This window comes from Lutjanus erythropterus, chromosome 10 (genome assembly GCF_056507025.1).
Source record: "Lutjanus erythropterus isolate fLutEry1 chromosome 10, fLutEry1.hap2, whole genome shotgun sequence".
NCBI classification, from domain to species: Eukaryota; Metazoa; Chordata; class Actinopteri; order Lutjaniformes; family Lutjanidae; genus Lutjanus; species Lutjanus erythropterus.
Window position 1 is genome coordinate 9214027 of NC_139326.1, and position 12031 is coordinate 9226057.

The 12031-nt window shown below is 41.5% G+C and overlaps 1 protein-coding gene across 2 annotated transcripts in view; it reads left to right on the plus strand.

Moving 5' to 3' along the window:
• LOC146320027 (multiple C2 and transmembrane domain-containing protein 1-like) overlaps positions 1-12031 on the plus strand; it is a 175655-nt gene that overhangs the window by 86807 nt on the left and 76817 nt on the right. For both annotated transcript variants that reach the window (XM_084728149.1, XM_084728150.1), the window contains exons 5-9: positions 789-900; positions 2700-2738; positions 5656-5820; positions 6039-6169; positions 7065-7251. In XM_084728149.1, coding sequence (XP_084584275.1) covers positions 789-900; positions 2700-2738; positions 5656-5820; positions 6039-6169; positions 7065-7251 — 634 coding nt within the window. The remainder of the gene's footprint in view (positions 1-788; positions 901-2699; positions 2739-5655; positions 5821-6038; positions 6170-7064; positions 7252-12031) is intronic.

Genomic DNA, 12031 nt, shown 5'->3' on the forward strand with positions numbered 1-12031 from the left:
AGATTTGAGCTGACTGACTGTGTGTATCCACTCCCTGTTAAGATGGATGGGCTGTGCTTGTAGTGCATGCACTCATTTACATAAACACATGGAATCCATTCACTGTATGCATATGAATGTACAGTGCGTGTATAACCAGATACAAGATGATTTTTTTATGTGCATATGGTTTACTGTTAGGGTTCCTATGAGGTATGGAAAAGAATGGAATATTTATATTTCCTGACTGTTTCCTAAATTTATAATTTATAAGAATAACTTGATCATACAAGCAGAGTGTCTTGAGTCTTTAATAAACAAATATGAAGCTTGGAGGAGGAGGAGGAGTTATGCAGTGATTTAATTATCAAAAAACTAAACAGATCTTTCCAGTGTGGCTCTTATTTAGAGAATAGACTATAAAATATGGAGGGAACAATAATACAGTATTACATTACATTTCTCTCCCATAAAAACCATGTATCTCCAAAATGTCAACTTGTCAGAAGCTAAGAAAACAGCCATGTTTTCAGCTTTACTGCAGTGCATTTTTCAGATGATCCAGAGGGTTTGTAAATGGCTTGTTTAGTTAAAGAAACAGGAGAAGTGTCAACTCATAAAGGAGCCCTCCCTCCTTCACATTTATAGAAAAATTCACCAAATTTGGAGATCTTTGGTTTCCACTGGACAGCGACAATATTTAAGGAAATTCAACAGTTTATTTTATTTATTAAGTCCAGAAATTTGAGTCTGAAAAGTCTGGAATTTTGAAATGGAAAATTTATAGAAACCCTGTTTTTCCCTTGTAGGACACTGGATGTGACGCTGGACCTGAAGGACCCACAGTACCCTGAGAATAACCTGGGCAGCCTGGATCTAGCTGTCACTCTGTCACCAAAGGAGGGAGACGTGAGGGATGCTGTAAGAAATCTATATGAACTTCTATATGAATCAGATTACTCATTCATCTCTCTCTCTTCCTGCACACACTACATTACCTCCTCATTCAGGGGAATCATTCCTTTCTGTCTTATTCTCCCAGATGTGCGTCATCCTAGACACGTCACACCAAGATAAAGAATAATATGCCTGATGTTCTGTAGCCAAAAAAAGAAATCCAGAAGACTAGTTTTCTGTTAATAAAAAACAAACAAATCACTATAATAAGTTTATAATATTCATAATCGAAGTTCAGCATCAATGTTACTCCAAGTTAGTGAACTGTTTCTCCGTACATCAGAAGCCCGAGCATGCTGTGTTGAACTGGCTCCAGCCAGCGTCGGTTACTGGAAACTCTTCAACTCAGCAAATACATATGCATAAACACAAGTGTAATTAATATGTTCTGTGGAAAAGTTCCATGTTCAAAGAGCACTTGATTCTCTTTCCTAATTATGTTGGCTCGCGCCTCTGCGGACGTGCTCAATGTTTCAGAGTTGCATTTATTTCTGTTCAATTATTTGTTTGGTTAATTGGACCCCTGCATGCTCGATCCGGAACAAGGCAGAGTCATGAGGGAAATATTTTATTCCTTTTGATCTGATGTCTTAATTCTGCTGCTTATTTAGTACTGTAGTTCAGAGAGTCCACATTTGACAGAACAAATAAACTCTATTTAGGTTAAGCATCATTTTGGGTTTCTCCAACTGTGAAGAAAATGGGTACAAGGTTATACTAGTACATACTGGGTGACTCTCTGTTGCCATCTACTGGTGTGGAAGGGTAAGGGAAAATACAGAAGTTTAATCTACCGTTACATGAATCCTCTATTCTTCTTGTTTCGACTGCTCCCTAAATAGGGGTCACCACAGCGGATCATCATTATTAATCCACTATTGCACCGCCAGTAATCTGATTACTTTAGTAATTATGCAGCATCAGTAGTGTTTTTTTGTGTGTTTTCACATTCATGAGTGTTGGGATAACATGAGGGATTTGTGTGCACAGTCTGCATATATGTGCATTAATATCGCATTTATTTACCTGTTGCCATGGTGAATTGCAGTATCGGAGCTCCGGTGATGGCGGCCTTTTTCATTTACTGTGCATGAGTTTAAGTCAGAGTGAACATACTCAGAGTCGATTGAACTGACTGACCAGCAATCCTGGAACCAAAACTCAACTCGGATTTCAGGGTTAGGTTCAGAGTTTTGTTAAACCTGCTCTCTGGAATAGACTTAGACCTGTTATTTACTCTTATGTAGTTTTGCGTATTTAACTGTTTATTGGACTCAAACATAAAAGCCAAACAAGGATGAAGCTATCAGTTCCAGTTATTGTCTTTCTTTTGCTCTAGGAATGAAAATGACATTTGTGAAAGTACGAAGGTGAAAATGATGGTTATACTGTATGAGAGGCACAAACTGCAGCTACTGTATATAAACATATGTATTTGTGTGTGTGTGTGTGTGTGTGTGTGTGTGTGTGTGTGTGTGTGTGTGTGTGTGTGTGTGTGCGTGTGTGTGTGCACGCATGACTGCATATGCAAATACTTCATGACACCATATGACAAGTAAGAGCGCTTCTTGTACACGTATTGCTTACTTAACCTGCATGAATGACAGCTGCCCTTCTCTCTTTATCTAACCGCCCCCCCCCCGCACCAGGCCAGGGCTAACATCTGAACTTCATACTCCCCCCATGCCTTTTAACCTCTGACCCTGCAGCTCTAAGGGGGAGACAGTGGGGGGCGCTCTGTAACAGCTTTGTCTCATTTACAGACCATGCTTTTGAGAAGGAACTGGAAACGATCTAGTAAGGTAAACTAAAACAGCATGTAACTCCCCCACCCACCCCACCCACCCACCCACCCACCCACAAACTTCCGACTGTACTGTAACCCCACTACCGACCGCACTGCACCTCACCTCTCCCGCACTCTTCACTTGTGTCCTGGTACATGGATGGAGTCTCCCTGGCCCTCTCCCTTCCTCCTTCCTTTTCCTCCTTCCACAGTGGTATTAGCAGTTTTTCTTTCTTTATCAGTTCTTCAGTTCTCATTTTCATTACCTTATTTTCCACAAGCTGCAATATACCACCTGCTGTTTACATCACCGGAGGAGATGTAAGCTATTTTTTTGGAATGCAAGCACGATAAAGCCTAAAGGTGGATTATATTTACATGTGTGAAGTCATAAGACATATAAATATACACCATGCCACAATGCATTACAATAACTGCCGTGGTTATAAATGACTTACCTTTTGTTTTACTTTACTTTTTGAAACCTAATTAGTGTTTGAGTTTTAGAGCTGGCTTTGCTTTATATTTTTCTTACAATTAAAATAATCGATATTGAACTTTTGTGCTCTTAAGCTCTTAAATTATGCAATGCTTCTGTTCAACTTCAACCGCAAATATGATGCGCTCGTGCTTCTTCCACCTTTGATCTGCACAGTGTATTGCAGCTGCTGTGTGAGAAAATAAAGCGATTGATTTGTTTTTAGGGGTTTTAAAGGAGTCCTGTACAGCAAATCAACTGTGAAACAAGACAGTTTTTTGATTGTTGACTGTGTGGACAGACTATAGGACACTCTTAGACCCCCTTTTACATCAAGTGGAAATCTTTGATGGTCACATTATTTTGAGTTCTCATCTTGCCATGCATAAGAGACTGCTATCGTTTGGTTTCATTTTTTTTGTGATTCTCAATGGCTGTCGCGTTGAACAGAAAGCATGCTCGCCGAAGTTCTGCTTCTTATTGGCTCATGCATGAAGCACTTTTTTTCAGCTAAATACAGCAATATTAGTATCAGGGACAATTTTGTGAACACAACTGGGTTTATTCGCAGCTTTGTTTTCTTATGTGTCTCATGTGTTTACTTTAAGTCTCCTAAATTGTGCCTGGAGGCAGGGAATTTTGAGTTTCCTTAACTAACAGTGAAAAGTATGATATCCACCAAGAGACACAGATACACATTTGAAGTGTGCTTGGTCGGAGCTGGGCAGACGTCCTGCTGTAAACTGCGTCTTTGAAGCCTCCAAACTGGGCCACCCCGCCTGTGACTCGGGAATTAGCTCAAACACTAACTAACTAGCTACTGTGCTACCCCACCAAAAAAAGGCGCTGCTCCTGAGTGCCTCCCTGCCTCCGTGCTCGACAGCACACAGTGCACGGTTATTTTTACACAACCACTTCTTTTTAATGAAGCATCTATGAGTGTTGAACCCACAGCAGAAGATGCAAACTATTCAAGAAGTAGTTTGAGATGATAATTATGAGTCAGAGAGGCATATTAAATCCAGGTCTCTCTAACTTTACCACCAGGCAAAATGCTTATTTTGGCACTTCAAACGTTTTTCTTCTTCTAAAGGGCTGACAAAAGTTGAACCATGTGCAAGGCTGTATTAATTCTTAAACTGAGTGTTAGTATCTCTTGTAAGACTTTCAGCCCCTGAACATCTCTGTGCATGATCCCTCTCCTGCTGCGCTCTGGCAGAGGGATGTGGATTCCCAATCCAAATAGCCCATGGTTTTCTGTAACAAGAAATATGTAGCAACAAAACAAGGAAACAATTAGGACTGGGCTTGAGTAGGACATAAGAGCGACCTCTCATCATTAACATACAGTGTGTTAGTAGCAAGAAATGAGAGATGTGGGAGTTGCTGTATGTGAGGTTGGCTATATTGCAGGGAGCCATTCGCATTGTTTAATGTCTGGAGAATGGAAATTAAGAGGCTCCGTCTCCAGATCAAAGGCCTGCGCTTGCGAGGCAGGGTTTGTTCAGAGTTTAATGAAATTCACCCACAAAACAAAAGCTATGCTAATAAATTCTCCCTAACGAGGAAGGAGGAGAGGGAAAGGCAGAAAGGGAGAGAGAGAGGGGTGTATTTGTTTGACAAATAAATACCCTGCTCTTTGTTTTAGTGAAGGATACTGACATGATTCAAAGAGAGGTTAAATAGGCCTGTAAGTGCTGAGAAAACTGTGGGGGGGAGAAAAAAAACAGACGAAAAATATGGAGAATCATCAATCTGAATTTGCAGTGCTGTCAACGTACAGTAGAGCCAGATGGAAAAAGAAATTTAGAGTTGCACTGTAACAGCATCTCAGTGGTCTATCGGTTTTGGAGACAGAATACAAATCACTCATCTCCTATTTGTTTACTTTTTATTAGTAAGAATTTGGACAAATAAATACCAGACTGATGCAGTGAGATATACATTCTTGTGCACAGTGCAAGCTACTTTGTCTACAGGAAAACACTTGGAAAAAATAAAAGGAGTTTACAGTTCATGTTTTCCATTTTTCCACAAATGCAGATAAAATGTTGCCACCAGCAGTGATGGCGTTTCTCAGCATTCCCAAGAAACTCTTCAGGATTTTAGACTTCTTTATTAATTAATTAAATGGTGGGATACTATGTTTGATTATTTTTAGTGATGTTCTGGCGTGTCAGGTGAGCTCACACCTCAGGGGTAAATCGTGTCGAATTATCTCATTTTGTGTTATCTTGTGTGTTTTGCCTGCTCCTCTCTGTGTTGTCTTGATGTGTTTGGTTTCAGTTATTTTCCTGTTGACAAAGTGAACATGGGCCACAATTCTACCTTGGGGTTAATTAATGTGTGTTTGTTTATTTTGTGGGTGTTTGTGTACATTCCTGGGTATGTATAAATGCACGTGTGTGTACATGTTTCTTTGAATGTTTGTGTGTGTGTGTGTGTGTGTGTGCAGTATCAGAGTATGCGTCTGTCAGATGTGCACAGAAAAGCCCAGCTGTGGCGAGGGATAGTCAGCATCAGTCTGATAGAAGGTCGCAGCCTCCAGCCCATGGATGCCAACGGCCTCAGCGACCCCTACGTCAAATTCAGGATGGGGCACCAGAAGTACAAGAGCAAGGTAAACAAACACACTCCTGTTTGAGAACATTCTCTTAATTTGACTATTCAAAGAATTTATGGTAATATTTTTTTAATTTGCATCATCACATGCAATGAAAGTAGTTCACATATTTTGCAGAATTCGGCCCTTTTCACTGTCTTGTAAAGCTGCAATAGTCAGTGTCTTTCGGTTCACATAGTACACAAACAGTGTATTTCCTTCTGTTGCTTTGTCAGACAATTCCCAAAACGCTGAACCCCCAATGGAGAGAGCAGTTTGACTTCCACCTGTATGATGAGCAGGGAGGCTTTGTGGACATCACAGTCTGGGACAAAGATGCTGGCAAGAAGGATGACTTCATGGGAAGGTACAGTGGTCGTCGTCAGCCTCTCTGGATATGTAACTTTATATCTCAGTCTTTTTTCAGATTGTGTATGTAGAAGAGGTGTAGCCTGCAAAAAAAACTTCTTGTATTGTTGACTTTTAGGACCTATCCAGACAGATAACGGCTGCACAACGACAGGGTTCCTCATATTTTCTCACATTCAATATCCATAAGTATGTGCAAATTTAAACCCTGGGTAAATACTGGGATATTTTATGTGGAAAAGGGGAGTTTTCCCAGTTTTTTTTTTTTATCAGAATGGAGGCGCAGAAGGAAGCATTTGCTTTGAACTCTTTGACCCAAGTCCAGTAATTGCTATTGGCTTGCCTGGATATTAACTGGAGATAGATTAAGGGGATGCCAGAAAATCAATTCAGTCAAGAGAAGATGCTCTCAAGTGCCTATTTAAGGGGTTTTAATTGTATGAGCTCTGGCTAAGTTGTCTGCAGTTGCTCATATCCTACACACATGATGCTTACTATGTGTATATTATTATTAGGCGGTTGCTTTTGCTGTGCTCCAGTGCAGCGTGCAGTGTTTGAAGGGTTTTTGATGAGATGAGAGTTCTGAAACGAAATAGAAACTTTTTCAAAAAAGGGTATATTAGAGACCTCTTTCTGTGTGATGTCTCTCTTTACATACGTTCTGAGGAAATTATTACTATACAGACAGTTTTTCTGCAAACTTCAGCCCCCAGAATGGCCACACTAGCATTTCTTTAAGTTTAGTCTTTATTGTTCTCTGTCGCTTTGCTTAGCTTCCTCTTTTACTATCAGCCTGGGTTTCAGCATAGTCAGCTTCTCGGCGAGTCTAACTCTGTAATTCTGTTTCTTTTCCAATTTGTTTGCGTGTGTGTGTGTGTGTGTGTGCACTTTAGGTGTACCATTGACCTGTCGCTTCTCAGCAAAGAGCACACACACAAGCTGGACCTGCCGCTGGAGGAAGGTGAAGGTGTGCTGGTGCTGCTGGTTACACTCACTGCTTCCGCCGCCGTTTCCATCTCGGACCTGTCAGTCAACATGCTGGACGACCCGCACGAGAGACACCAGATCATGCAGAGATATGTGAGTTAGTTTTATTGTAAGAACTTTTGTGGCATTCATCAATACTTTCATACTTCCTGTTTGTTCAAAATTTAAGAGATCCCCGGACCACATGTACGTCAATCAGCACAACCAACGTTTTGTGCTGTGAAAGGTCACAGAGAAGAAGTCATTTATGCCTAGTTTACAAAAACATAGTAATAATTTTAAATGCATACATTTGAAGATAATTAGTTTAATGAGACCTGTGTGTCGTTCTGCAACCTTAACTCAGATCAGAGACAAAAATATCTAATCATCTCATCTGCAAGTAATCATAGATATCTGTTTCATGGCCTTCTAGTGACAGATCAGTCTGACATATCCCAGTCCACTGTGTAACTGGTACTTAAACTGGGTTACACCCAAACGGAGACATACATGGATGCATTAACGCACCTTGCACTTCAAGAATTTCTCCAGTTAACACCACAGTTTATTCAGTTTACATATATTGCAGCGTGGAAACAAATACAGAATAACCAGTGTGCCAAAGTTCTCTTAAACATTCAGGGAGTACTCACAATCCACATAGTCACTATTTCACTTTCATCATTCCTTCACACACAACAAATTTCACACCTTGTCCTTGATTGACCATGCACCTGACACCGAGGCTTCTTCTTGGATTGACGGCTGCGTGACGCGTGTCGACACGTCCAAGTTGCAAAGATAAAGAAAGTATTGTTTCTTTTGTGTCATGAGTCAGACTGACGTGCCAAACAACAACTCCCTCACACATTTATCATCAGACTTCTGATTGTTATAAAGTCACATTTTATGAAGAATCTCGCTTATTCATCAAGAAGAGTGTCTCTTTCTCCGCGAGCGAATGTGCTGAGATTTGAAGTATAAAATCCACCAAGCTGCAGCTGTGGTTTGAAGAAGTCAGAAGAAGTGGAGAGCAGAGGAGTGGGTGAAGAAGAGGGAGATGATGAGACTCACAAAGGGAAAGGAAGGAAGAAACGTGAGGGCTGAGAGGTCAGGGAAGAGAGATCACAAGTGTCTTACAGGCACTTCTGAGAGGAGCTGTTTGGACTGAAAGATGGAGGCTCACATCGCCAGTTTATTTCTGTTGCTATGATTCACGCCACCAGTATTGTGCTGTATTTGCATCAGCATCCTGCAGTGACTTGTGTGTGTTGTGCATTTATGATTAATGCATGTGGGCTCATTCATTTGTGTGTAAAATGTCATAGCTTGCAAGCCAGTCGTCACTGATTTGAGTTTAGAATATTAGAGCATGAGAGGGAGTGAGAAAGAGAGCCCTAAGGCCCCATCTGCTCCAGAGGCCCTCCACTCAACACAATGGTTTCAACGTCTTTGTCTTAGCCTAGTTAACCCTTCACACCCTGTCATCCTCACTCCTTGCTACAAAGAGACACTCACACACATGCTCTCACACTTTTCAATAGATTTCATTCACTGACAGCCTTGACATGGGACATTTCTCTGCACATCAACAGAGTCCCGTGTGGTGCTGCAGCCATATTTGCTTTCGGTCATGACTTATTTTAATAAAAAATGAGAGAAATTTGTTCACTTAATGTTTCAAGATTTGTTCATTCACTGTTTTTAGTTTAATTTAGGAGTTAATAACATAAAAAGATACAAGATTTGTTTAATCATTATTGCACCCATTACATTTAATTGTCTGGGAGCACATTTTCCCATGAGCACCACTTAGTTCCATGTGCTTTTATGTGTGGGTATCCTGTGTGTGTGTGTGTGTGTGTGTGTGTGTGTGTGTGTGTGTTCACTTACTGTACTGTACAGTAAGTGGCTGTCTGTGTTTTCTGTGAGATTATTGGATGTGTTCTGATTTCTGTTAACTGTGTGTCCCAGCTGGTGTGTGTTTGCGTTTTTCCGTGTGTGCATATGCACCAGCGGCGAGACTCCACAGGCCGAACACGGGTGCCACGACCTACATAACCGTGGCGTCGCCTTATTGGCTAGCCACAGGAGGTCGGCCACTCTGCTCCGCGCTGCAGCAACCACCCAAGATCAGAGGGGGGAGCTCTAGGACTGAGACACACACACACACGCCGTGCCTCTCCTCCCCACAGCCACAAAATGAGGCCGGGGCGCGTGAGTGCGTGTGTGTGTGTGTGTTTGTGTGAGTGTGTGTAATAGGGGGCGAGAGGTAAAGGATGAGGGTTGCACCAGGAAGGGAAGGCGTGTAAAATGAAAAGAAAAAGCTATTTCACCTCTCTCACAACTCGCGCAGACCCCGTTTTTCTGCTCGGCTGAAGGCGAGACATTTTCCTTCCCTTCGCCTACCTCTTTTCCTGCCGCCTTCTCTCTCCTGCGCACCCCATCTCTGTCCCACTCTCCCCGGCAGCCTCGGCTCTTTGTCTGTCGCCACTGTGGCCCTGCCGTTAGATGAAGGGATGGAGAGATAGAGGGTGGAGGAAGGTGGGGGGGTTGCAGATGAAGGGGCACAGGGAGGTCGGTTAGAAGACTTGAATGGTCTCTACCTATTAACATATTCCTTTTCCCCAGACTGGCCGTCTTTCAGTTGGAGAATTTAATAAAGATGTACCTTATCAAGGACCTCTGATAAGACCAAGTACCACCACTAATACATAACAGTGCTGCTCAAAGCTCACTAATCTGCCCAGTGTGTGTATGTGTGTGTGTGCATGTGTAGGTGTGTTATGCTTGGGCACACTTTTACTGACTGGTATTATCAGCTTAAAATCAGCTGTCCTGCACAAAGCATCCACTGCTGCTAATCACAAACAGGCACACACATACAGACACATGCGAAAACAGTGCCGTCCTGCGTCAGCTATCTAATACAAAGATGGGGGTTGGCGGAGCAATACGAGCACCACGCTGTCATCATCGCAGCTTTAAAGAGCAGATACCTTCACAAATGTGAATGAGGAAGAGGAGAAGACAATTGAAATTGTTTGCTCGTCCCTGCCGTCAACAGCGTGGCCCACCCTGCTCATCATGACAACACACACACAGAGGATTACTTTAAGGCAGTGTGTTCTAGAGTTTGTCACAATTTTAAACTTCAATACAATGCTAGGTTAAATAAATGATCAATCAGTTAATCGGTTGTAGTCATTTTTAAGAAAAAAAAAATGATTGCAGCTTCTTAAATGTGAATATTTTCAATTTACTTCAGTCCTCTATGTCAGTAAAGTGAATATCTTTTGGTTGTGGGCAAAACAGGACATTTGAGGACGTCACATTGGGCTTTTGATGATGATGATGATGATGATTATACTTTAATTGTTAGAACAAATCTGAAGTCTTGCATGATAGCAGCTCCATTTGCAACATCACAGATGACAAACATTGAGACAAGAAACAAAATACATACATTTAACATAAAATTACAAACACAAAAATTAAGACAAGACAACAATTAATACATTTAACAATGCAAACTCAAAAGATGACATTCAAGGTCCTTTAACATACATAGGTTTTCTGACATTTTGTAGACCCAACAAATAGTTGATTAATCAAGAAAATAACTGACAGATTAATCGACAATGAAAATAATCCTTAGTTACGTCTCTTTTCAATACCATGGCAGAAAGGAAACCTCATGCATTGTTGTAGATTATACAACCCAGCAGTATATAAAGTAGAGCTCGGCACAGTCAGTGTTGCAACAATATTGTAGGCACGACTGTTGGTGCTTTCACAAAATATTAACACAATTATATTTTTGATAAATAATCATCAGCGATGTGGATTTAATGTCTACGTGGGCAAAGGCAAATAATAGAACAGCTAAAACAGTCTGGTATGTTGAGAAAATTGCATGACATCATTGTTATGCAGCCTTTTAAAAACGAGGAAAAGACAACACTTATGATATATCGTGATATCCAAAACCTAACACTGTATCTAGTTTCATTTCACGATATTGATATAATATTGATATATTGTCCAGCCATACTTTTGACAGTCTTAGTGTGTACTGTAGTGGATTGCGAAGTGGGGGTATTGTAAAAAGAAATAAACAAACTGTCAAACAAACAAAAAAAAACATATGCATGCACACTAAGCTGAATCTCGAAGAAGATATTACAGATTTTAAATCCTATAAATGTCCTATTCACTTTGTCACACACACACCTTTATACACACTATACCTTATGTGGTCACAGTGAGGTCACTGTGCTGCATTTGGCAGGTGTTATTTCCTCATCCCAATCTGTGGCCATTGAAGAAAGCAGATAATAGACACCTGAGTGCTGGGATCTGATTCTAGCGCAGAGCTCATTAATGTCTCTCTCATTCTAGCTGTTCTGCATTGTGACGCCTTTGTGTGTGTGTGTCTGCCAGGTTTGTGAGTGCCTCTGTGCACCTGCATGTACTGGTGCATATGCGTGTGTGAATGAGTACACATGATTTTCCACTGCAAACTACTCTGAATGCAGCTGACAGCAGAGCTATATGCAACACGGTGCAATACACTTTAGTGACAACTACCTTAGATGTACTATTGCTCACCGTAACCTTTCCTTCATCCCTAATTACTGTTTCCCAGAAGTAGAGAGGGACAGAGGGAGAGAGGGTAAAGGAGAGGAAGAGATTTATGCGTTATGACGGCAAAGGAGCACACACACTAATGGCTCTTAATGGGCCTAAGGTGGCCGCAAGATGGGTGGATGAGAGGAGGAGGACATGGTGACCTCCGCTGAAGTGGTGGCACTTCACCACCCACCCCTGCATGCACACACACACACACACACACACCTGCAGTACCTCTCCCACCCACTCCGCTGCACTG